At 42.9% G+C, this 27,288-nt stretch overlaps 1 protein-coding gene across 5 annotated transcripts; it reads left to right on the top strand.

Annotated features, from left to right (window-relative positions):
- The first annotated feature begins 336 nt into the window (after window positions 1–336).
- LOC124120872 (acyl-coenzyme A thioesterase 9, mitochondrial-like) lies at window positions 337–27,248 on the top strand. 5 transcript variants are annotated; one of them, XM_048391218.1, is made up of 15 exons: window positions 337–388; window positions 3,961–4,030; window positions 5,317–5,411; window positions 6,239–6,284; window positions 6,915–7,105; window positions 10,804–10,896; window positions 12,617–12,720; window positions 14,341–14,414; window positions 15,393–15,460; window positions 17,656–17,767; window positions 19,327–19,417; window positions 20,519–20,604; window positions 22,487–22,574; window positions 23,451–23,604; window positions 25,346–27,248. In XM_048391218.1, the coding sequence occupies exons 3-15, from the start codon at window positions 5,318–5,320 to the stop codon at window positions 25,387–25,389; spliced, it is 1,245 nt and encodes a 414-aa protein (XP_048247175.1). In that variant the 5' UTR covers window positions 337–388; window positions 3,961–4,030; window position 5,317; the 3' UTR covers window positions 25,390–27,248. The 5 variants fall into 5 exon arrangements, with proteins under 5 accessions (XP_048247175.1, XP_048247174.1, XP_048247172.1 ...); XM_048391217.1 differs by lacking the exon at window positions 337–388 and adding an exon at window positions 2,908–3,454; XM_048391215.1 differs by lacking the exon at window positions 337–388 and adding an exon at window positions 2,912–3,047.
- Window positions 27,249–27,288: the final 40 nt, after the last annotated feature.

Genomic DNA, 27,288 nt, shown 5'->3' with positions numbered 1-27,288 from the left:
CCAGAAACCTATGATTGTGGGTTCGAATCCCAGTTCGCCCCGATTATGTGTCTAAGTTTGTCACCACCATACCCGTGCTCGTGGGTTTCACCGAAGTGGTAAACGTCTGACGGCTGCATCACTTCGGGCTTTCCTCCCACATTAAGCTGACACGCCGTGATATAACTGGAATACTGTTCAAAGCGGCGTTAAAACCAACTCACTCACTCACTATAATTTAATACAAATTAAGTATTCTCTGTATGTCCAGTATACGGGGAAGTGAAAGGCACTTGCCTTCAGGCCACGTTGCCTTGGCTATATGTTAATTGTATCCTGTTGTGTCAATGACGTCAACTGGTGTCGCCGAGTTGTTACATGTCCGCTTGCGGTAGGAAGGTACGGTGAGGTAAGTTAATCCAGTGATATAGTCTATATAAACTCAAACGCTTGTTATTCATATTAATATAGTGTCGGTGCTACCATCGTGTGTGTTTGCACATGTTGGAATCATGTAAAGACTCCCTAGTACAGGCGGGAGAAAGCTGTGTGCGCTTAATCTAACACGTTTGAGTTCTGCACAATATAGTTAACGTTAACGCCTCAATTCATGCTTATGCTGATACCATCAAGGGTTTGTCTATCCGGTGAAATACAACGACCCTAATGAGATCAGAAAGTTACAAATGCAAGAAAAGCAAGATAAATATTCTTCTATCACCTGGTTTATTTGAAATAGGCGTGTCTCGAAAACAGAAGTCACGTGTGTGTGTCTATCTCAATACCAAGGCACATCATCAATTCTTAGATTTTCATGCAATTTGGGAATCTACCTACACTCAAAACTTAGGTGGTCTACTTCTGAACACTAGACAGAACACATGGATGTAACACTTTTAGAACGCGTCCATGTGTTCTGAAAATATTCTGAACTGTGATGTTCTCGACCCAGAACAGAAGTGTTCTACAAGTATATTTAGAACGTTTCAGCGTGTTCTGACGATGTAACACTTTTAGAACGCCTTTTAAGTGATCTTGACTGATATTCAGACACTATTCAGACACAGATACTACGTTCTCAGACACTTGCTTCTAAGTCACTGAAATGAGAAGTCGTCGTACGTGTCTACTACAATTTATCTGGTGGTTTTTCAAGGCCTAAGAATTCAAATATAGCTACACATCCATACATATTCTCTGGATAAATCACACAGACGACATTCTGAACTGTAACCATTAATTATTTATTATCTTTATTTATTCAAGTCACATAAATATGTCATAAGAGATCTTGCACAAAGCAATATTCTAGCTACATGACGGCGGTCTGTAAATGATCGAGTCTGGACCAGACAGTCCAGTGACTGACATCATGAGCATCGATCCACGCAATTGGGATGCGATTAAATGCATCAACCAAGTCAGCGATTCCGATCCCGTTAGTCGCCTCTTACGACAAGCATATTTTCCTTTAATGGCAAGCATGGGTTACTTAAGACATATTCTACCCCGGATCTTTTCAGTTCTCTTTAGAACTTAATCAGCATCGACATGTGATGTACATTATAAAACAAAGTCAAGCTATTTAGGAGATAAACATACTGTGTTTTCAATGTAGAGCTAGGTTACCTGTAGATTTAACCCCGCTAAATTGAATTTGGAACCGAACGCGCAGCGTGAGGTTTCAAATGTTAAATTTAGCGGGGTTAAATCTACAGGTAACCTAGCTCTACATTGAAAACACAGTATGTTTATCTCCATTCTACCATGACTAAATATAATGCGAACTCTTTGGTGTTAGCAAAAATACTGATTGAAGCGGCATGGGTTGAGTTCAGTGTTTTGAGTGGGTTATCGATCTGAATTAAGGAATCACCGAACAAAATATGGTGCTGTATATACTCAAGCAGTTTGTTTACACCGTAATACTTCACTCGAACATATGACAGGCATTGAAAGCATATAAGCACGGCAACTTGGTAAGCTAACATGAGGTGGGCATCCCTAAAGAAAACAAAGCAAGCTTTGCAAGGCTTTCGCTCTACATCGCGCGTCACCATTATGACGTCATATCCTCAATGTGACGCAAAAGATATGACGTCACAGTCGTATATAGAAAAGCACCAAAATTCAAGCTCTCTGTTGTCTCCAAAACGTAAATACATTCCCTTTGTTGATTTATGTCGTGTTTTTCTGCACGAAATGTATTGCCACACATCCTTTGAATATTGTAGTAACCGCATCTGTGCATTTTGAACCTGTAATTGTAGATATATTTATTCAAATATGCCTACCGACAAAGACTGAAAATAGTACTATTCTGTGAGTATTAGCTTCCGCGGTGATGCGGCCGTCAAACCAGCTGTTTCAATCAGAGGGGGTTTATTGTGATTTAATAGCCTCTGATTGACCAATCAGAATCGAGTAAATTCCAAATTCATGGTAGAATTACAATTTACAATGTTCCAAGCGAAAATGGCCACTATAACGTGTATTGAACAGGACAACATATCATACCAAAACACATTTTTTTATAATATAGAGAAAACAAACACTGTCATAGCAACACCGGTTAACTGTTCGATTGGCATTCAAAACGTAGGTGAATAAAACAAGAAAACATACAACATTATGGATAACAACAAGAAGATGATATCCATAAAATTGTATGTTTTCTCGTGTAACGGTTAAGTATATGTGCCGTTTTCGCTGGATGAGCTTTTAGTTGTAACCTATGAAAGTCGACTAAAACTATAATGAAACGACTGGATTTTACGAAGCCCAAAAATGCCATATGTTAGAATTTTGTTTCACAAATAATAAAGATTTAGTTTCTTTTTTTATCAATAACAATGGCATCCATTAAAATGCAATACATTAGGGCATATCTGAAAGATGACCGTGTCCGTTTACAGACAGGTGCGCGTTTTTGCACAAACCATGTAAACATGGTCCGGTATGTTTGTGAGAGTGATGGAATGTGATTTTGAGCTAAGGTGGTAAAGCTAGGTCAATAAAACATATAAACGGAAAAAAGAAGTGCTCAAGGAACAATTATGTACAATGAGGTATAGACTGGGCCCCATAGGCTGGTATAATACGCGAGATCTAAGCCCAGAAATATGCTTCTTGTCCGAAAGTATACGCATACATGACAGTGGTTTCGGCGGTTAGATACTGTAAAGACGTATAATTTAAGTCTTTGGATACTGCAGCCTCGTGTTGTGGGTTTTCGTTCACTCAAGATACATTCGAAGTTTTCTCACGAATCAACTGCGAAACATATCACTCACCTATAACGTTATCTTAAAAATTACAATGTTTATGTGTGACGTCACATCCCTCGCTATAACGTATATATAGGCTATATGGCATCGGCATCCCCAGGTTGTGATGGGTTGTACAAAAGATGACAACTACGTTAAAGCGGAGACAGTGACACTGCAGCAGCTGGCTGCTGACAACTTCAGTGTGTGTTAGTTTTTGCAAGTTTTAATGTCCTGTAGCTGTCAACATATTCGTGCAAGACATACGTTGTTACATCGTAGAGTGACATGGATTTTCTTTAATATTTACTAAATCCAGAGCTCCAGATAAGCTGTGTATCTGCGTGAAATACGTATCAGAAATGCAGAAATACGCAGTAAAATATAATCCAAGCGTATCAAATACGCAACGAACATTACAGATACGCTACAAAAATAAAATTTGTGCGTATTATCAAAATATTGTGAAGTAACCCTGCGTATTCGATTAGCAAATCAGCAACTTATTTTGAAATTATAAACGGGCATTCCGTCAACCTTGCCAAACTCCACGATGACAGTCACATCATGATCATTTGCTTCATAGTAGTAGGTCTGTCTGAATAAAGGAGAAATGTAAGTTCCTGTACTTCATTAAAACTATAAGAATGTAGCCTTGCTTTATTCTGACACAGTACATATATAATACCACAGGGTTTGATTAACATTTTTACAGGTAGCCAATAGATACAGCGCTTCTTAAAGAACACTGGTCCCAGGTAGATAGTAGACAACAACACATCAGCGTAAGTATTAAAATCTTCTTCATGTTTATATCACAAATATTCCACCAATGTCTGTCCTTTTCGTTGATTAATTAACAAAATATGATAAATAACATTTCACATGATTTCGACCAACCAGTCGATTTGAAAGTTAATGGTGCTGATTAATCGTAAGTGGAATATCTGTCCAGTGGACCAGAATTCTGTAAATCTTGAAATTAACATGAGCGTGAATTAAATCTGAAAAATGCGAGTGTTTTATTAAGCAGTTGTAACAAGTATATAACAATGTCATTCAAAGAATGGGAATTACACAATGGGCATTCGGTGAGTTATCACTGCTGGGGTCAAGAGTTCTACCCACTCGTGACAAGTTTGTTGACACCTTCTCGGCATACCAATCACGGAACTGTTGTTGGTTCAATTATTATATTGTCTTTGAACTTCCTTAATGCCAGTCAACAGAGTAAACATATTAACTGTGTGTTGTTTTTTATGAAAACACTTTATCATGTTTATTGTTATTACGGAAGTGCTTTACTCAGTGCTAATAAGCAGTGCTATTTGCTGTTTGTTGTTTGATTGGATTAAGGTAAGGATATGTATTATTCCACTGGGGGTGGGGGGAGTCACATTGATATTGAGTCACATTTTTGGCTAGGGGTCAGCAGTCGCATTAATTTGGAGATGCATTAATTGTAAGATTTACAGTATCTGTTGAACTCATTAGATGAGTTACAGTGGAAGGTCAATGCATCTTATTCATATACCCAGTGAGTTACCCTGTAATCCAAACAATGTGCCCTTACTTGGGAATTGGGGAAAAAAAGGTTTATTGTGTTAATATTTGGGATTATAATTTGTTTTCTTTCTTTCATTCATAAATATTTTAACACTACATACACTGCAATAATGCAAAACTAAGCATTAAAACCTCTTCCTCTTTGTTGTCCCATTATCAGTGAAGTACAAATAATCCCTACATAGCCTTATCATTATTTACATATAATCTCTACATAGCCTTATCATAATTTACAAATAATCCCTACATAGCCTTATCATTATTTACAAATAATCCCTACATAGCCTTATCATTATTTACAAATAATCTCTACATAGTCTTATAGCTGTGTCATTGGTTACAAATAAATTTACATGAACTGGGAATTGTTTCTGACAGTTGCCAAAGACTTTGGGCCAATATTGGCCTCTGATTGAGTCTAAATAAATTCCTGCGTACCTTCCAGATTAACCAGGACTTCTATTTGTTTCATATTTATTATTTGTTTCATCTCTTAATGTTTCAGGATGTTTCTGTCCCTCCAAGTTTCGCGTGCAGTTGTGAGTCAGCTGCAGTCAAGATGTTATTCAGCAGCGGCACCCATCATGACAATCAAAGAAGGTACTTCTACATCCAAAATACCACAATTGATTATGCCCTGCAGTAGGGCTGGGACGGGTAACTCGGGTACTCGGGTAAGGTGGGTACTGAGCAGGACCCGGGTACCCACAGGACTACCCAGACCTGTGGTTAGTCACATGAGGTCGGACGCCTTGTCCACATGACCAAAAAGGTTAACCCCGTCAGCAAGCTGACAAGGTAAGGATGTCATCTGTGGGATGACTCCACGCCCTGCTACATACTCCCCCATCAACAGAAGGCACGTCCCGGGCCGCATAGTAAGGTACCAAGGCTTATTTAGCTCAAATTTAATGTGAACATGCTCAGCCCCACGTTGGGTGCCAATTTAGCGACCATAAAATCTCCGAGTCCCGTGATGGGATTCAAACCCCGGACCTTCTGATCCGAGGTTTGACGCCTTGTCCACATGACCAAAGAGGTTAACCCCGTCAGCAAGCTGACAAGGTAAGGATGTCATCTGTGGGATGACTCCACGCCCTGCTACATATATGTTTAAAGACAAAATTTATCTAAAACTCTATGGTTACACAACTAATAACTAGAGTTTGCATTTCTGTTTGACTATGCACCCAATGTTAAATGTTATTAGTGTTGATTAACATGTTTGAGTAATAGGATGTCGTGTCTAAGAATTAACAGTTCGACATGCTATTGTGGGCTATGTGGGCCATCGTATCCCTCACCGGGACCCTTTGATTGAAACAGAACAGCCCCTAGTTTCACCATGGTAACTATGGTAAAATCTTGATTGTCTCAACTAAACATGTTTAACTATTGATTAACTTCAGTGATGATTATTTTTTTAGCTCGAAATATTCTCCTGAAGATGGTAGGAACATCAACAGATTATGGGTAAGCAAAACAATAATTTAGAACTTTAAGTGAGTGAGTGAGTGAGTTGTGTTTAACGCAGCTTTTAACAGTATTCCAGTTATATCGCGGCCTGTCAACTTCATGTGGGAGGAAAGCCCGAAGTGATGCAGGTCTCAGACGTTTACCACTTCGGTGAAACCCACGAGCACGGGTATGGTGCTGACAAACCTAGAAACATAATCGGGGCGAACCAGGATCCGAACCCACAATCATAGGTTTCTGGCGTGCCCAAGGGATGCAACTCTGCACAGTGAATCGCGGCGCCTTAGACAACTGGGCCACCTGTGCCCCCTAGAACATTAAGACAAATTGATTTACTGCCCTGAATTTGAACAGGTTGTAGCGTTATGGGTCCAGGGTAAAGTATAGTAGTTACCATGCTTATACTACATCATATCAGATGGTCGTCCTTGGTGACTCTCTCGGTTGCCTGTTCCCTGATGACCTCGTGACACTGCTCATGATATCAACCACTGGTTTGTCTGACACCGACTCGGATTATAGACAAGTTGCCATGAATAGCTGTAAAATTCCTGTGGTGTAAAACAATCATACGCTATTCTTCTTGCCATTATTTTCTTGGTATTAATTCAAAGTTCTTCTTTACAGGCCAAATTCCATGCCCAAGGTGTCGCGAGTGCGGAAGTCCCAGGATGAGCTGGCGGACCGAGGGATGCAGGACGGCTACTGGGAGGCCATCATTCCCCTGGAGACGGACCTGGCTGTGCGGGAGCGCTACATCACCTTCCAGAAGGGGATCCGCTTCGGTCGGATCATGGAGGATCTCGATACTCTCGCAGGTTGTTCTCTAACCTAGGTGTTCAGTCTGCTGTGTGTTGTTTGTTCGGGCGGATCATGCACGATCTCGATACTCTTGCATGTTGTTCTCTAACCTTGGTGTTCAGTCTGCTGTGTGTTGTTTGTTCAGGCAGATCATGCATGATCTCGATACTCTTGCATGTTGTTCTCTAACCTTGGTGTTAAGTCTGCTGTTTGTTGTTTGTTGGGGCAGATCATGGAGGATCTCGATACTCTTGCATGTTGTTCTCTAACCTAGATGTTCATTCTGCTGTGTGTTGTTTGTTCGGGCAGATCATGGAGGATCTTGATACTCTTGCATGTTGTTCTCTAACCTAGGTGTTCAGTCTGCTGTGTGTTGTTTGTTCGGGCAGATCATGGAGGATCTTGATACTCTTGCATGTTGTTCTCTAACCTAGGTGTTCAGTCTGCTGTGTGTTGTTTGTTCGGGCAGATCATGGAGGATCTTGATACTCTTGCATGTTGTTCTCTAACCTAGGTGTTCAGTCTGCTGTGTGTTGTTTGTTCGGGCAGATCATGGAGGATCTTGATACTCTTGCATGTTGTTCTCTAACCTTGGTGTTCAGTCTGCTGTTTGTTGTTTGTTGGGGCAGATCATGGAGAATCTCGATACTCTTGCATGTTGTTCTCTAACCTTGGTGTTAAGTCTGCTGTTTGTTGTTTGTTGTTTGTTCGGGCAGATCATGGAGGATCTTGATACTCTTGCATGTTGTTCTCTAACCTTGGTGTTCAGTCTGCTGTGTGTTGTTTGTTGGGGCAGATCATGGAGGATCTCGATACTCTTGCATGTTGTTCTCTAACCTAGGTGTTCAGTCTGCTGTGTGTTGTTTGTTGGGGCAGATCATGGAGGATCTTGATACTCTTGCATGTTGTTCTCTAACCTTGGTGTTCAGTCTGCTGTTTGTTGTTTGTTGGGGCAGATCATGGAGAATCTCGATACTCTTGCATGTTGTTCTCTAACCTTGGTGTTCAGTCTGCTGTGTGTTGTTTGTTCGGGCAGATCATGGAGGATCTTGATACTCTTGCATGTTGTTCTCTAACCTAGGTGTTCAGTCTGCTGTGTGTTGTTTGTTGGGGCAGATCATGGAGGATCTTGATACTCTTGCATGTTGTTCTCTAACCTAGGTGTTCAGTCTGCTGTGTGTTGTTTGTTGGGGCAGATCATGGAGGATCTTGATACTCTTGCATGTTGTTCTCTAACCTAGGTGTTCAGTCTGCTGTGTGTTGTTAGTTGGGGCAGATCATGGAGAATCTCGATACTCTTGCATGTTGTTCTCTAACCTTGGTGTTCAGTCTGCTGTGTGTTGTTTGTTGGGGCAGATCATGCACGATCTCGATACTCTTGCATGTTGTTCTCTAACCTTGGTGTTCAGTCTGCTGTGTGTTGTTTGTTGGGGCAGATCATTGAGGATCTTGATACTCTTGCATGTTGTTCTCTAACCTAGATGTTCAGTCTGCTGTGTGTTGTTTGTTGGGGCAGATCATGCACGATCTCTATACTCTTGCATGTTGTTCTCTAACCTTGGTGTTCAGTCTGCTGTGTGTTGTTTGTTGGGGCAGATCATGCACGATCTCTATACTCTTGCATGTTGTTCTCTAACCTTGGTGTTCAGTCTGCTGTGTGTTGTTTGTTGGGGCAGATCATGCACGATCTCTATACTCTTGCATGTTGTTCTCTAACCTTGGTGTTCAGTCTGCTGTGTGTTGTTTGTTCAGGCAGATCATGCACGATCTCGATACTCTTGCATGTTGTTCTCTAACCTTGGTGTTCAGTCTGTTGTTTTGTTGTTTGTTGGGGCAGATCATGGAGGATCTCGATACTCTTGCATGTTGTTCTCTAACCTAGGTGTTCAGTCTGTTGTTTGTTGTTTGTTGGGGCAGATCATGCACGATCTTGATACTCTTGCATGTTGTTCTCTAACCTAGGTGTTCAGTCTGTTTTTTGTTGTTTGTTGGGGCAGATCATGCACGATCTCGATACTCTTGCATGTTGTTCTCTAACCTTGGTGTTCAGTCTGCTGTGTGTTGTTTGTTGGGGCAGATCATGCACGATCTCGATACTCTTGCATGTTGTTCTCTAACCTTGGTGTTCAGTCTGCTGTGTGTTGTTTGTTGGGGCAGATCATGCACGATCTCGATACTCTTGCATGTTGTTCTCTAACCTTGGTGTTCAGTCTGTTGTTCGTTGTTTGTTGGGGCAGATCATGCACGATCTCGATACTCTTGCATGTTGTTCTCTAACCTTGGTGTTCAGTCTGCTGTGTGTTGTTTGTTGGGGCAGATCATGCACGATCTTGATACTCTTGCATGTTGTTCTCTAACCTTGGTGTTCAGTCTGCTGTGTGTTGTTTGTTGTTTGTTGGGGCAGATCATGGAGGATCTCGATACTCTTGCATGTTGTTCTCTAACCTAGGTGTTCAGTCTGCTGTGTGTTGTTTGTTGTTTGTTCGGGCAGATCATGGAGGATCTCGATACTCTTGCATGTTGTTCTCTAACCTAGGTGTTCAGTCTGCTGTGTGTTGTTTGTTGTTTGTTCGGGCAGATCATGGAGGATCTCGATACTCTTGCATGTTGTTCTCTAACCTAGGTGTTCAGTCTGCTGTGTGTTGTTTGTTAGGGCAGATCATGCACGATCTCGATACTCTTGCATGTTGTTCTCTAACCTTGGTGTTCAGTCTGCTGTTTGTTGTTTGTTGGGGCAGATCATTGAGGATCTCGATACTCTTGCATGTTGTTCTCTAACCTTGGTGTTCAGTCTGCTGTTTGTTGTTTGTTGGGGCAGATCATGGAGGATCTCGATACTCTTGCATGTTGTTCTCTAACCTTGGTGTTCAGTCTGCTGTTTGTTGTTTGTTGTTTCAGGATGCAGTCATGGATACTCAAGCTTTGTCCTAGAATTCTATAAACAATTACTGCAAACTTTACACTTGGTAGACAAACCAATCATTGATATTACATGCAACTTTTGGTGAATATATATCATTTATTGGTAGAGCTGTGTCTTGTCCTGCAATGCAATATATTGTATATTGCCATTGCCATTTGAATGAATTGCTTTATTTTCGAAGTTTGTCTGTGATTGATATTTGTAATAAGGTCTGAGGCCATTTTGTTAAAAAACATTGATGTTTGATACGCATGTAGTTAGTTGTGGAACGCAACACATACATATTTGACAGTACTTTTCCTATGCTTTTGAGATATAATCATATTTATATATACATCTGAAATTGCCCGACTGCGGAAGCTGAGCTTTGGCATGTATGTTTCTTCTTATGATGGGAAGGCGGTCGGGTAGCCTTGTGGCTAAAGCGTTTGCTCGTCACGCCGAAGACCCGGGTTCGATTCCCGACATGGGTACAATGTGTGAAGCCCATTTCTGGTGTCCCTTGCCGAATATTGGTAAAAGCTGCGTGAAACCATACTCACTCACTCTTATGATGGCTGCTTTGCATTGGGATTCTGGGTTAAAATAGGTCCCCAGCAAACGGTGTAAGTCATATTGTGTCTCTCTAAATTGGTCTTGTGATGTTAGTCACAGGGGTGATGATAGTGAGATATATCTCCTTTGAAAGTTTAGAAGGAACTTAACATAATGAAATCTGTTTGTGAACAAATGTGTTGTTTCACACTTGACCTTTGCCCAGTAAACTTCACAGAAATGTTTTGTCTGTTTCAGGGTGTATATGCTACACACACTACAGTGACCCTGACATTGACCCTGAGGAGAAGTCCCCAGTAGGCATTGTCACAGCCCTCGTCGACAGGATAGGTGAGTCAGTACCATGTCACAGCCCTCGTCGACAGGATAGGTGAGTCAGTACCATGTCACAGCCCTCGTCGACAGGATAGGTGAGTCAGTACCATGTCACAGCCCTCGTAGACAGGATAGGTGAGTCAGTACCATGTCTCAGCCCTCGTCGACAGGATAGGTGAGTCAGTACCATGTCACAGTCCTCGTGGACAGGATAGGTGAGTCAGTACCATGTCACAGCCCTCGTAGACAGGATAGGTGAGTCAGTACCATGTCACAGCCCTCGTGGACAGGATAGGTGAGTCAGTACCATGTCACAGCCCTCGTAGACAGGATAGGTGAGTCAGTACCATGTCACAGCCCTCGTAGACAGGATAGGTGAGTCAGTACCATGTCACAGCCCTCGTCGACAGGATAGGTGAGTCAGTACCATGTCACAGCCCTCGTCGACAGGATAGGTGAGTCAGTACCATGTCACAGCCCTCGTCTACAGGATAGGTGAGTCAGTACCATGTCACAGCCCTCGTCGACAGGATAGGTGAGTCAGTACCATGTCACAGCGAGTCAATGCAGTTGCTTAATGAAATGGTGAGTTGATCAGATGGATAAATTCGAGTGCCTCCAGACGAACACATACTGACATACAGACGGTCAGTTGACAGGGGATAGGAATTGAGATGCCACAAATATATGAGACATAACAACATTGGTCAGATGTAGAAAGCGTTGACCTCATAGAATTGTTTACTGAAATCTTCACGGATGCTTCATGTCATCGCTATGGTAGGTATACTTTTTTGTTTGTGTCCTTGTTTGAAGAGTGGATACAGTTGGGTTCCTGTTGATAAAATCAGTTTCTGGTCATGTGGAAGTAAACAACAATAAACATGTCAGAAAAAGACAAGATACAGTTATCGACATTCAGTGGTAGTGAATGTGATGTGAAGAGTTGTGTCCCCTTTCTGCTAAATCTCAACAAATTCAGGACTTTATTTTTCACTTTTGAGTAGATTGTGATCCGTAGCTAGTCAGCAACTTTGTCAACATAGAAGTGGTAAATATTTGTGAAATGCTTCCTACAAGGTATTACATTGACAAGACGAACACATACAGATGGAAAACCCATATCTCTCACTCACCTGTTTGTGGGCGTGATTTGGGTTTATCACCTCTTTGAACAGTATTTCAGTTATGTCACAGCTCGTCAGCTTCATGGTTGAGGAAAGCCCAAAGTGGTGCAGACCTTGGTGACCTTTTTTGGTGAAAGCTATGAGTGAGTGAGTGAGTTTGGTTTAACGCCGCTTTTAACAGTATTCCAGTTATATCACGGCGTGTCAGCTTAATGTGGGAGGAAAGCCTGAAGTGATGCAGATCTCAGATGTTTACCACTTCGGTGAAACCCACGAGCACGGGCATGGTGCTGACAAACCTAGAAACATAATCGGGGCGAACCGGGATTCGAACCCACAATCCTAGGTTTCTGGCGTGCCCAAGGGATGCAACTCTGCACAGCGAATCACGGCGCCTTAGACGACTGGGCCACCCATGCCCCCTGAAAGCTATGAACATGAGTATGGTCCTGAGAAACAAAAAGACACATAAGATCATAGGATTCTGACGTTGCTAACTGTAGCCATACTATATGATAAATCAAGTGCAGCACCTTAGACGATTGAGTTGTACAAGCCTCCCCCCCTCATTTGTGATATAGATTCACTCCATTGTGTTCATGTTGCAGAACTACACAACTATGTTGTGTCCCCCTATCATGACATCAAGATGACAGGTCACATGGCATGGGTCGGAACGTCGTCTATGGAGGTCACAATGAACCTGGAGCAGGTAGGTATACCCATGTTGGTGTTGTTGTCTGGTGTAGCAGGTCAGTACACAATGTTGGTGTTGTTGTCTGGTGTAGGAGGTCAGTACACCATGTTGGTGTTGTTGTCTGGTGTAGCAGGTCAGTACACCATGTTGGTGTTGTTGTCTGGTGTAGCAGGTCAGTACACCATGTTGGTGTTGTCTGGTGTAGGAGGTCGGTACACCATGTTGGTGTTGTTGTCTGGTGTAGGAGGTCAGTACACCATGTTGGTGTTGTTGTCTGGTGTAGGAGGTCGGTACACCATGTTGGTGTTGTTGTCTGGTGTAGGAGGTCAGTACACCATGTTGGTGTTGTTGTCTGGTGTAGGAGGTCGGTACACCATGTTAGTGTTGTTGTCTGGTGTAGGAGGTCAGTACACCATGTTGGTGTTGGTGTCTGGTGTAGGAGGTCAGTACACCATGTTGGTGTTGTTGTATGGTGTAGGAGGTCGGTACACCATGTTGGTGTTGTTGTCTGGTGTAGGAGGTCAGTACACCATGTTGGTGTTGTTGTCTGGTGTAGGAGGTCGGTACACCATGTTGGTGTTGTTGTCTGGTGTAGGAGGTCAGTACACCATGTTGGTGTTGTTTTCTGGTGTAGGAGGTCGGTACACCATGTTAGTGTTGTTGTCTGGTGTAGGAGGTCAGTACACCATGTTGGTGTTGGTGTCTGGTGTAGGAGGTCAGTACACCATGTTGGTGTTGTTGTCTGGTGTAGGAGGTCAGTACACCATGTTGGTGTTGTTGTCTGGTGTAGCAGGTCGGTACACCATGTTGGTGTTGTTGTCTGGTGTAGGAGGTCGGTACACCATGTTGGTGTTGTTGTCTGGTGTAGGAGGTCAGTACACCATGTTGGTGTTGTTGTCTGGTGTAGGAGGTCGGTACACCATGTTAGTGTTGTTGTCTGGTGTAGGAGGTCAGTACACCATGTTGGTGTTGGTGTCTGGTGTAGGAGGTCAGTACACCATGTTGGTGTTGTTGTCTGGTGTAGGAGGTCAGTACACCATGTTGGTGTTGTTGTCTGGTGTAGCAGGTCGGTACACCATGTTGGTGTTGTTGTCTGGTGTAGGAGGTCGGTACACCATGTTGGTGTTGTTGTCTGGTGTAGGAGGTCAGTACACCATGTTGGTGTTGTTGTCTGGTGTAGGAGGTCAGTACACCATGTTGGTGTTGTTGTCTGGTGTAGGAGGTCAGTACACCATGTTGGTGTTGTTGTCTGGTGTAGGAGGTCAGTACACCATGTTGGTGTTGTTGTCTGGTGTAGGAGGTCAGTACACCATGTTGGTGTTGTTGTCTGGTGTAGGAGGTCAGTACACCATGTTGGTGTTATTGTCTGGTGTAGGAGGTCAGTACACCATGTTGGTGTGTTATTGTCTGGTGTAGCAGGTCGGTACATACATATTGGTGGTACGACGGCTACCAAACAGGTAGTGAAAACCATTTTCTGTTGTTCCCCAAAACGGCAATCAATGGTTGTTCATCTTTACAAATAGTTACAGTTACGAACATGCTTCAAATTGGTACAGGGACTTTTCATATGAATTATTTATTGTCATTGGTAACACTGACAGCTTCATCCTGCCTGATGTTATTTGATTACAGGAAATACACAGCACGTGGCAGAAGATACTCAATGCAAGGTTCATCATGGTTGCAAGAGACCCAGTCACAAACAGGTAGGCCTTGGTACAAAGCTTAACAGGGACGTAATGTTAACAGTACCACGATTATGTCAAGGGGTATCAGTTAGACTGTGAGAGGACAACCACGTTCAACTCTTTCTTTCTTTGTTTTGTTAGTTTGCTGTTTAACGCCGCACTCAGCAATATTCCAGCTATAAGTCAGCGAGTCTTGCCACCCGATCCTAATTGTCGCTTTGGCGATACATTAGCATGGGTATGGTGCTGACCATCCCATAATCATTAACCGGGATTTGAACCCAGAATCAGCAGATACTAAAGGCTCAACTATACCGACCAAGTTGTGGTACCTTAGGTAAGAGTCCACCTAGAGTTTTGCATATTGTGACGCAGCATGATAAAATAATGATGCAGGCTGCAGTTGTCATCCTGGATTTATAGGCCTACAGTCATTGTTACTGCATGTGGGCTTTTACATCATTCTAATGGATCATCACCCAAGGACACAATCCCAGTGAATACATTGTATGGTTGTAAGGTTTCCAATTATGAATCAAATTGCATGACTTCTGTTCAGATGACTGACTGTGCACTACCACTTCTTGTTATAATGGACAGCCTCCGTGGTCTTGTGGTAGAGCATCTGTCTGGGGCGCAGAAGGTCCAAGGTTCGATCCTGAGCCATGTTATACCTAGAGACGTTAAAAGATGGTACTTGTTGTTACCCTGTCTTATGCTCGGCATTAAGGAGCTGAAACAAAGGCTCGGAGTCAGTATAGTGTGTCTGAGTGGGGTATTCATGTTAAACTGTGGCATGGTATCTCAGCTGGCTAGCACTATAAATTGGCATCAGTCCGGACTAGTACAAGCACCCACAGACACACACACTCGTGCACGCATGTAGCTATATAAGTGCATTTATCTTGGACCCGACATTAACTCCCTTTTCACCTCACCTCTTGTTATATAATGTGCATCGCAAAGTCTATACCTAGTCAGTGATGGATGTTCCAGGGCTGCTGTTGTCAACAGGCTTGTACCAAAGGGTCCAGAAGAGGAGGCTCTGTTCAGGAAAGGAGAAGGTGAGTGGGAGACTGCAGCGCTGGGTACTGTTGTGGCTACAGTGGGAGCTACAATGGTGGGGGCTACAGTGGGGGCTACAATGGTGGTGGCTACAGTGGGGGTTAAAATGGTGGGGGCTACAGTGGGAGCTACAATGGTGGGGGCTACAGTGGGAGCTACAATGGTGGGGGCTACAGTGGGGGCTACAATGGTGGTGGCTACAGTGGTGGCTCTGTGGGGGCTACAGTGGTGGATACTGTGGGGGCTACAGTGGTGGTGGCTACAGTGGGAGCTACAATGGTGGGGGCTACAGTGGTGGCTACAGTGGTGGCTCTGTGGGGGCTACAGTGGTGGATACTGTGGGGGCTACAGTGAGGGGCTACAGTGGAACCTACAGTATTTACTCTCATTAAAATCAAATGTTTGTGCACGGTACCCCTACACAAAGATCTGAGATTCACCATTACAGGTCGTGTCAGAATGGCCTTTCGCAAACTTTGAAATGAGCAATGCAATGACTAACTGGAGGTCAACATTAACCAATCAGAAAGAAGCTTTCTCAAGCTTTACGCACGAGTTTCAAAGGCATGATGCAGACTATGCTTTGAAAAACATTTTGCCAAAGTTCTCAATTAAAATTTTGAGAACTGAACAAAAAAGTCCTGGAACAGGGGTGGATGGGCTACAGAGGTGGGCTTTCTGTTGGTGGGCCGCTACAGGGGTGGTCTTATTGTTGGTGGGTGGACCACAGAAGTGGGCTGGTACAGGGGTGGATGGGCTACAGGGGTGGTCTTACTGTTGGTGGGTGGACGACAGCAGTGGGCTGGTACAGGGGTGGGTGGGCTACAGGGGTGGTCTTACTGTTGGTGGGTGGACAACAGCAGTGGGCTGGTACAGGGGTGGATGGGCTACAGGGGTGGTCTTACTGTTGGGTGGTGGACAACGGCAGTGGGCTGGTACAGGGGTGGGTGGGCTACAGGGGTGGTCTTACTGTTGGTGGGTGGACAACAGCAGTGGGCTGGTACAGGGGTGGATGGGCTACAGGGGTGGTCTTACTGTTGGTGGGTGGACGGTGGCAGTGGGCTGGTACAGGGGTGGGTGGGCTACAGGGGTGGTCTTATTGTTGGTGGATGGATGACAGCAGTGGGCTGGTACAGGGGTGGTCGGGCTACAGGGGTGGTCTTATTGTTGGTGGATGGATGACAGCAGTGGGCTGGTACAGGGGTGGTCGGGCTACAGGGGTGGTCTTATTGTTGGTGGATGGATGACAGCAGTGGGCTGGTACAGGGGTGGATGGGCTACAGGGGTGGTCGTGCTGTTGATGGGTGGACGACAGCAGTGGGCTGGTACAGGGGTGGGTGGGCTACAGGGGTGGTAGTGCTGTTGGTGGGTGGACGACAGCAGTGGGCTGGTACAGGGGTGGATGGGCTACAGGGGTGGTCGTGCTGTTGATGGGTGGACGACAGCAGTGGGCTGGTACAGGGGTGGGTGGGCTACAGGGGTGGTAGTGCTGTTGGTGGGTGGACGACAGCAGTGGGCTGGTACAGGGGTGGATGGGCTACAGGGGTGGTCGTGCTGTTGGTGGGTGGACGACACCAGTGGGCTGCTACAGGGGTAGATGGGCTACAGGGGTGGTCGTGCTGTTGGTGGATGGATGACACCAGTGGGCTGGTACAGGGGTAGATGGGCTACAGGGGTGGTCGTGCTGTTGGTGGGTGGACGACAGCAGTGGGCTGGTACAGGGGTGGGTGGGCTACAGGGGTGGTCTTATTGTTGGTGGGTGGACCACAGAAGTGGGCTGGTACAGGGGTGGGTGGGCTACAGGGGTGGTCGTGCTGTTGGTGGGTGGACGACAGCAGTGGGCTGGTAGAGGGGTGGATGGGCTACAGGGGTGGTCGTGCTGTTGGTGGGTGGACGACAGAAGTGGGCTGGTAGAGGGGTGGGTGGGCTACAGGGGTGGTAGTGCTGTTGGTGGGTGGACAACAGCAGTGGGCTGGTACAGGGGTGGGTGGGCTACAGGGGTGGTCGTGCTGTTGGTGGGTGGACGACATCAGTGGGCTGGTACAGGGGTGGGTGGGCTACAGGGGTGGTCGTGCTGTTGGTTGGCTGCTCCAGGGGTGGTCCTTTATATTCACAGAGTTTCCATCTCCTTGCAGACCGAACTCTAAAAGCTGAAATGGAGAAAGTATATTTTTTCTATATATTGTTCTTCCAGCCAGCAAGCTGCTTCGCCAAGAGGAGGCCAGGAAGATGTTGTTAAAGACACCTCCCAGCAACGATGAGATTCTTATAGTTCATGACTTGTTTCTACAAACTATTGATACTAAGTAAGTCTTTTTACACTCTCACACAACAGGAGCTTGTACTATTTTGCAGTTAAAAAATTATGGGTCTGTGTTGCGGCCCAAACTATTTTGTATCCCAGATTCACCCTGGATGATCTAAGATCAATGATTTCATGACACCAGAATAGGGCTTGTGTCAGATTTAGACAGACGTGAATTAATCCTTAAAAAAAGGGCCTCCTTTCATAAATGTATTCCTTGATAAGTAAAATGCTTGGATACAGAAATTGACTACTGTTGGATGTTGGACTTGGATTAATTAAGGATTTTTGGTTGTTTTGTTTTAAATGGAAATAAAAAATTAAACTCACAATTTTTTACAGCAAATTTCTCCTATGTGCAGTTTAGAATAGGTCTTAAGTAACCCATGCTTGTTGTTGGAGGAGGCGACTGAGAGGATCAGAGGATCAGGCCTGCTGACTTAGTTGATGCATGTCATCGTATCCCAATTGCGTAGATCAATGATCATGATGTCAATCACTGTATTGTCTGGTCCAGACTTGATTATTTACAGACCACTGTCATATAGCTGGAATATTGCTGAGTGCAGAGTTAAACAACAAACAAACAAATCCTATATGCATATTTTTCAGTTCAGAGGTACGAAATAATATGTCATTTTTCAGGCACATGAATGCACACATGTTTGCTATTTTATTTTTACTTTCTTCAAAACTGCATTTATCCATCTTGCGTCCACATGACTGGTGAGCATGCCGCTAAGGGGAGGTAACTGAAGCATGACTAACTTGTTCAATCGGAACATACGTCTTGTTACGCTAAAGCCTGTCTCAATGGTGCATATATAACGTGTGATTTAGTGTTTAGTCTCGAGTTGTTTCGTCATAGTTAGAACAAAGAGGAAATAGAGGTGTAGAGTGGCATAGCCACGAATGAAAATATCACATTTTCCCCTGTCACAAGATGAGAGAAACATGATATTTCACGAGACATATGGAATATCCTATTTATTATATACTTTTTGTGCAGTTGTCTACCGGAAAATTAAATTAGTTCATTACAAATGTAAAACCTTGAAACTTAAATTCTCCCTACCTAACACACAGGGACGGTTCACCACCCCTTGTATTTGTGACTTAAAAAGTAGTTTTGTGCAAAATCTTAAAAAATATAAACAAAAGTATCAAAAGATATTTAGGGTCACAATGATTCTTTATCATACATATATTTTACTCCCGTATTTGGATAACAATTTGCAATCTTGACATCCACTGATTTCCAAACCACATGCCTTGGATTTTATTTTATTTTATTAAGTTTTTGGTCATATTATTTCGGTCACCTATTCAGTGGCACATTATCTTCTCATAATAGAGGTATTCAGGCAGCACTAAATAATTAATTAACCATAGCTAGGGACATGATCTTGAAGACCATATTGCGTTACCAGCATCAGAAACTCGTTGTACAGCTCTCAGATGCAAGTGCATGACTGCCTGAGGGAGAGGGTCTCTTGTAGGTATGACTGTCTGTATACACCTTTCAGTATTACACGTTTCAGCATTGTATAAATGTTCCAGGGGAGGGACATTCAAAGTTCGTATCAAGCCCCCTGGCAGTGTCTGGATGGAGAAAACTTTGCTGAAAAACATGATCATGTGTCATCCCGAGGTATGTCGAACTGATATATACGGCAATATACTAGGATGCACCTTCTGGTGTCCTGAGCTTTCTGTAAATATCATAAAAAAACACACTCAAATGAACGTTATAATTAGTACTGTCCAAGATTGCTTCTGGCAAATACAAAATGCCATTTAGAAAGTAAATGCCATTTAGAAAGTAGTCAAATGTCATAAATGTTATATTTGGAAAAACAGTTTCTTAGTAAAGAACAGATTCTTGTTCATTTTGTTTGGTTGAGTACCATTCGGGAACTACCAGTTGCCGAACTTCCCGACATGGGTATGATGTGTGAAGCCCATTTCTGGTGTCTCCTGCTGTGATATTGCTGGAATATTGCTAAAAGCGGCATAAAACCAAACTCACTCACTGTATGTAACTGATGATACGTTTATGTATGAATAAAATGCATCATGTATACAATTTTCATTCAATGAATACACCTACATTATGAGGTATCCATTATTGTTTACCCTTTTAATCAAACTTATGAATGACTAAATGAATGAATCAATGAATCAAAAGTAGTACGAGAAAGATCAAAGTTTTCATCAGCAAATCAAATTCCATGCAAGCGTTATAACACATGTGTTTCATCACAGTTAGCTATACATGTGTATTATCTGTTTACATAGTACCAGATGTGCAATAATCACGATAATGCCTGTTTCAGTGTATGAAACATGAAAATAGAAATAGCAAACACGTACACTGAAACATTGTTAACTCATAGTGATAGAATGATACCACTGAGAACCCAGCTCAGTAACCTCTCATTTGACCCCTCGTGAATGCGACCCGTGAAGATTCCGGGGTAGAATAGGTCTTCAGCAACCCATGCTTGCCGAAAAGGTGACTATGCTTGTTGTAAAAGGCGACTTACGGAATCGGGTGGTCAGGCTCGCTGACTTGGTTGAAGCATGCCATCGATCCCCATTGCGTGGATCGATGCTTATGATATCAATCACTGGATTGTCTGGTCCAGACTCGATTATTTTACAGACCGCCGTCATATAGCTGGAATATTGCTGAGTGCGGCGTTAAACAACAAACTAACCAACCAACCTAGTGAATGCTTACTTGTTTTAGCAAAGGAATGTCCACTACAAGATATTTGGAGGCTTCCTGATGAGACAGGCCATGGAGGTGGCTTGGACTAATGCAGCTATGTACAGGTGATATGCATGATTAGTATGGCAAGGAGTCAGATAATGCTTCGAGTCATTGGCTATTTAGTTCGGGTAAGAGTAGGACCACAGCAACCCACGATTGTTGTAAGAGGCGACAAATTGGACAGAGTAGGCAGATTTGGTGACATGGATGATGCATGTCATCAGTATCACAATTGCGTGTACCGATGCACATGATGTCAATCACTGGATTGTCTGGTCCAGACTTGATTATTTACGGACCACTATCTTGTAGCTGGAATATTGCTGAGTGTGGTGTTAAACAACAAACAAAGTTATCATTCATATTGGGTATGGATTGCTTTCTTTTGGTATTCATCATATTTTACCTCCATTGAGTCCAGGCCATTGGGTATTTCTAAGCCGATAGCAACCAATTTAAAACATAATACTGTATAAATTGCTGTTTCAGGTGATATTTTGTGCAATATTCACTGCTGCAGAGTTTATTTAAATGTGATGCCTGAACTCAATCTGTAAATAAGGATCTGTAAGGAGGTGAAATGGGGTTTAACGTCGCATCCAAGATTATTGCATTTATATAGCGACGTGCATGCTCATGTGTGTGTTTGTGTGGCTGCTTGTACTTGTTCGGACTGATGCCAATTTATAGTGCTAGCTGACTGAGATACCATGCCGCAGTTTTACATGAATACCCCACTCAGACACAGTATACTGACTCCGAGCCGACTTGTCCTTGTTTTAGCCCCTTAATGCTGAGCGCCAGACAGGGTAACAACAAGTACCATCTTTTAACGTCTTTTGGTATGGATTGAACCCCGGACCTTCCGCTCTCCGGGCGGATGCTCTACCATTAGACCATGGAGGCGGTCGGATCTGTAAGGAGACAGGCAGCAGGCTGACAAGGCTACAGTGGTAGTTACCATAGTAGGGCTGGGACCGTACACTAATTGTGCGATCTGATATGTATCATGATACCTTGCTCACGATCAGATATGTATCACGATACTGGCATGTGCCCTTTTCTGTGGTGTGTAAGTCATCTTTTACATTCACAGGATGGCACACTAACGATTTACAGTTGACTGTGTCAAGTATGGCACAATGTATGAAAATGTTTACGTTTTCACTATTCATTTTCACTAGTAATTAGTGTTTGGTGTAACATTTATTAAAAAATATATTTATATATCGCAACTTGTATCGAGAAGTAAAAAATCGCAATCCACCAATGCATCATTGTATCGTCCCTCTACTAGTAGTTACTCATGGGGTTGTTTTCCTCCATATTCGTAGACAAGCAACTCAAGATAAATTGGTAATGGTTATTTATTTTGAGTATTTTACTGTGATAGGCAGCTTATCTCGATAAACCAAGTCAGTATTCTTTAGTGGTGACTGTCAAGATGAATTTTACTAATGTGGTAGTATTGCAATATTGCAAAATACTTTTGCGCTAGTGCTGCAATATAGGTTCACCTATTGTGACACTGTTGCAATATAGGTTCACCTATTGTGACATTGTTGCAATATAGGTTCAACTATTGGGACACTGTTGCAATATAGGTTCAACTATTGGGACACTGTTGCAATATAGGTTCAACTATTGGGACACTGTTGCAATATAGACTCAACAATTGTGACACTGTTGCAATATAGGTTCAACTATTGGGACACTGTTGCAATATAGGTTCAACTATTGTGACACTGTTGCAATATAGCCTCAACAATTGTGACACTGTTGCAATATAGGTTCAACTATTGCTGTGAATTAGCTTGTACTTCAATTAATATCCATGCTATATGGTACATGATCATAAACAAGTCCTTAATTTTGAAGATTTCGAGAGAAAATTGTGAAGTTGTTAAGGGCGGTAGTAATCAAAATTGAATATTTCAATTTCAGCTGCAAGCGGCCAGTGCTTAAGGTGGTTGATGATATTGTGTTCAAGAAACCGGTGGAGATTGGCTCACTACTCCTGCTGTCGTCCCAGGTAACAGAACGGTTTAGTGCACAGATTGTCTGGCCCAAGTGAATCTGTAACCATCATTCTACAATACTTCAAGAGAGAGGTGCCAGAGAGCAGGTGGCCGTCCTGTGTACAGTACACAGGTCACAAATCAAAGATAGGCAACATTGGTCACAGAGAGTGGAGGGAAGGCCGTCCTGCCTATTTCTAGGCTTGTCACCACCTACGCTCATGGGTTTCACCAAAGTCTCAGACCGGCATCACTTTCCTCCCATATAAAGCAGACACACCATGACATAAACTGAAATACTGTTCAAAGCAGAGTTAAACCCATCTAACTCACTCACGCATACTCATGACGGAATGCGCTATGTGTTTCACTGGGTACAATGGGTGAAGCCCATTTCTGGTGTCCCCCACCGTGATATTACTGGAATATTGCTAAAAGCGGCGTAAAACTCACTCACTCACTCACTCACTCACTCTTGTGTTTCACTATCGGGTTATTTAATGTACAGACCCGTGAAGATCTGGGGTAGAATAGGTCTTCAGCAACCCATGCTTGCCGTAAAAGGCGACTATGCTTGTCGTAAGAGTTGACTAACGGGATCGGTGGTCAGGCTCGCTAACTTGGTTGATGCATGTCATTGTATCCCACTTGCGTAGATCGATGCGCATGAAATCAATCACTGGATTGTCTGGTCCAGACTCGATTATTTACAGACCGCTGTAATATAGCTGGAATATTGCTGAGTGCGGCGTTAAACAACAAACCAACCAACCACTATTTAATGTACATGAAAATAACCCCGAAAAATAAACAAATCTAAAAACATATTCCTTAATTAAACATTTGTGATGTGAATATGTTGATGAAATACGACCCTTTGTCTTTGGCAGGTGGTGTATACTCACAAGTCTCTCATGCAGGTCAAAGTTCATGCTGAAGTTTTGGATGTTGACACTGGAGTAAGGGAGACAACTAATGACTTTCATTTCACGTTTGACTCTCAGGATGAAAATCTGCCGAGAGTTATTCCCAAATCCTATGCTGGTTTGTACAATATGTTCATTTATTGAGTGTATTTATTTATGTATTGAGAAGTGTATGCTTCAGACTTTTCGGGTCCAAAAATGCACCAAACCGTTTCTAACTGAAGAAACCAATTTACAACTTCAAGCATTTCATTGATATATAGAGGGCACGGGTGGCCCAGTTGTCTTAGGCGCCACGATTCGCTGTGCAGAGTTGCGTCCCTTGGGCACGCCAGAAACCTGTGATTGTGGGTTCCAATCCCGGTTCGCACAGATTATGTTTCTAGGTTTGTCAGCACCATACCCGTGGTCGTGGGTTTCACCGAAGTGGTAAACGTCTGAGACCTGCATCACTTCGGGCTTTCCTCCCACATTAAGCTGACACGGCGTGATATAACTGGAATACTGTTAAAAGTGACGTTAAACCCAACTCACTCACTGACTCATTGATATATAAATGGATGTATGGACATAGTAAATGTTTGTAAACAACTAGGAATCAGATATGTGACTGATTCTGAGATCTATATAAGGTTCAAAGAAATAAAAGGTTCTCAGGCAATGACTTATATAAAATATAGTGCGGACGTGTGTTGTATTTTCTTTGCTTGTTCACCTAGTATGTAGCCAAATAAACAGTGTACAATTAACCTGGGAAAGGGCCTCCCTACATAAACATGTGTACAAACCCCTATTGCCGCCATTACCATAACACGAGATACGCAGTAAAGCAGTGCACATGTAAAGGGAATATTGCTGGAATATTGCTAAAAGCGGCGTAAAACCATACTCACTCACTCAAACACATGTAACATGTGGGGTCTCCTTAGGCAACTTTGTTTGAAACATGCCTCTGTTCACCCAGCATTGAATGGGTACCCGGTAGGAGGAGAAGGTAATATGACTTAACCTTGTTGCGCCTCACAGGCACTTTGGGTTGTATACTCCCAAGGGGATGAAAATCGAGTGCAATGATACACTGCCTAGGGTAATAATGTAGGGCTTTGAGCATGCTTTAGGGTATTGATTTAAATAAATATGCACGCCATTATTATTATCTAGAATTATGAAGTAGTAGTAGTAGGAGGAGTAGTAGTAGTTTGTTAAATGTATGAATTCCTCATTAATAGTGAGTTGGGTTTAACGCCGCTTTTAACAGTATTCCAGTTATATCGCAGCATGTCAGCTTAATGTGGGAGAAAAGCCTGAAGTGATGCAGGTCTTAGACGTTTACCACTTTGGTGAAACCCACGGACACGGGTATGGTGCTGACAAACCTAGAAACATAATCGGGGTGAACCGGGATTCGAACCCACAATCCTAGGTTTCTGGGGTGCCCAAGGGACGCAACTCTGCACAGCGAATCGCGGCGCCTTAGACGACTGGGCCACCAATGCCCCCTCCTCATTAATAGACGTTATGATGTATGATTTTATGCTACAGATTAGAAACCCTGCATTAACATATGTATAATGACTTAAATACTCATAAGGTTTATTCACCTAGGATTTGAACAGGTCCCCAGCAAGTTATGCTTGTCATTAGAGGTGGCTGAATAGATCAGATGGTCAGACTTGGGTGATTTTGTGTCAACGTACCCTGAGGTTGTGGGACGTTGCTCATAACATCAGTCATTAGTTTATCTGGTCCAGGTGAGATAATTTAAATGCCAATGTGATTACCTGGATAATTGCTCATTATGCTGTTATATAACTAACAAACAGAGAAACACAACTTTCATTTCTTTCTTTTCTTTTCAGAGTTTATGCTATATCTTGATGGAAAACGACATTTTGAAAGCTGATAAGATAGACGGACTTGAAATGACAACTCCCAATGACTCCCATCTATGTCACTCTGCTGGACACTGCTTGGACTAAAGTTATCAGGAGCCACTGAAACAATGGAAGAACCATGTGCTAGAAAGTCCACATCAGCTCTGGTACATCCAGGAGTTACCAAGGATGGCCATGTGGTCACCAGGAAATGTAGATAACTGCAGGGTATATGATGGGATGCGAAGACACATTCTTCGTTAAATCTATGTTTTTGATATTGGCCCTGAAATGGATAACACTGAAATATTATAGAAGCGGAAGGATTTTAATGACGCTTCAAACAGTTCATAAATTAAATTAAATTGAATTGAGACTTTGTAAATGCGCTTAGACCATGATTAATCTAGTTAAAGTTTCTTGAAGAGACAATTTGTAAACACCATTTTATATATACATACATACAGTAAATTCTGGTATTAGGGTAGTGTGCAGTGATGCTCGACACACACATGTACAGTCAAACACAGTTGTGCTGAAGTTGAAGGGACCAATGTAAATACTTTGAGTTATCCGAGGTTTGACACAACCAAAAATGATGAATAAAGAAGGAATATGCAGGGACGAAACCTTTACATTGAGAAAACCACAAGTTCGACACATCAAGGTTCAACACAAAAGTGTTTGATTGTATGGAGTGACATTGACTTTTGGTGTTTTATTTTCATGATTAAGAAACCATTATTAATTGGGAATCCATTCTTAACTTGTAATAGTTTGTTATCAATGGTCCACTCAGATTGAAGATATTCCTTGAACTTTGTTACTTGGGTACCAAGTTTGTCCTGATTTGTCCTACGCCTAGTCAACTGTAGAGGGAGCAAGACATATAACCCAGGACACTTTGTGTATAGTTCAGTTGTGTAGATTTTAGGGCTGGGAAGGGTAACGCGGATACTGGGGTCGGGTGGGTACTGAGTAGGACCCGGGTACCCACAGGACTACCCGGACCCATAGTTAGTCACGTGATATTTTGTTTAATGGCAGACTTATTTAGAACTCCATGGTTACACTACTAGTCACTAATGTTCACATTTCTTTCTGACTATCCACGCATTCCTTATGATTTTATGTGTTAGAATAAAGATAAAACTTCAGTCAACTTCAGTGTATGCATGACAAGTTCGTTTTATACAGTATCTAAATACATTTTTCCAGGGCTACGGTCAAACTATTCCCAATCAGACATTTGGACCTATCTCTTGATACCTACAGCTGATACCCAGGTAGAGTCGGGTAATAGGGGGGTGAATACCCGGGTAGTAAATTTGGCCTCGTCCCAGCCCTAGTAGATTTCACAAATTCTTTGATCGGGGGTAAAATAGGTCCTCAGCAACCCATGCTGTCCTTAAAATGCGACTACTTAGTATGCTTGTCCTAAGAGGCGACTTTTTTTTATGAAAGTCTAAGACCAAAATAGTTTTGTGTATCACTGAATGGTCACAACTGATAAAGATGATTACTTCAATACATATGTGGTATATATAAATACTGGTCTATCTGCAGCCAGTGACCTTACTACCAACTGAGTGTACAGCTGCTCAGGTTGAAGAGCATCCTCGGTGATCCAGTTACATCTCGATTTCTTTAGGATATATACCCTGGACCTAGTCCTCTGATAGCTTCTGTCTGGAAGTGACATCACACCTTCCTATCAGTAACTTCACACACAGTTTTACTCTCTCATGATTTCTCTCACTTTAATTGGGGGCACGGGTGGCCCAGTCGTCTAAAGCGCCGTGATTCGCTGTGCAGAGTTGCATCCCTTGGGCACGCCAGAAACCTATGATTGTGGGTTCGAATCCCGGTTCGCCCGATTATGTTTCTAGGTTTGTCGGCACCATACCCGTACTCGTGGGTTTCACCGA

Source organism: Haliotis rufescens, unplaced genomic scaffold, assembly GCF_023055435.1.
Source record: "Haliotis rufescens isolate VD_foot unplaced genomic scaffold, xgHalRufe1.0.p SCAF_9, whole genome shotgun sequence".
NCBI classification, from domain to species: domain Eukaryota; kingdom Metazoa; phylum Mollusca; class Gastropoda; order Lepetellida; family Haliotidae; genus Haliotis; species Haliotis rufescens.
Note: the sequence above shows the minus strand (reverse complement) of the source record. Positions and strands in the feature narration are given on the sequence as shown.

Bases quoted from the DNA above. Each gene is read 5' to 3' on its own strand.
- LOC124120872 (XM_048391218.1), top strand. From the start codon at position 5,318: ATGTTTCTGTCCCTCCAAGTTTCGCGTGCAGTTGTGAGTCAGCTGCAG. The intron at 7,106-10,803 runs GTTGTTCTCTAA...TGTCTGTTTCAG, and splicing joins GGATCTCGATACTCTCGCAG to GGTGTATATGCTACACACAC. The intron at 23,605-25,345 runs GTTTGTACAATA...TTTTCTTTTCAG, and splicing joins TATTCCCAAATCCTATGCTG to AGTTTATGCTATATCTTGAT.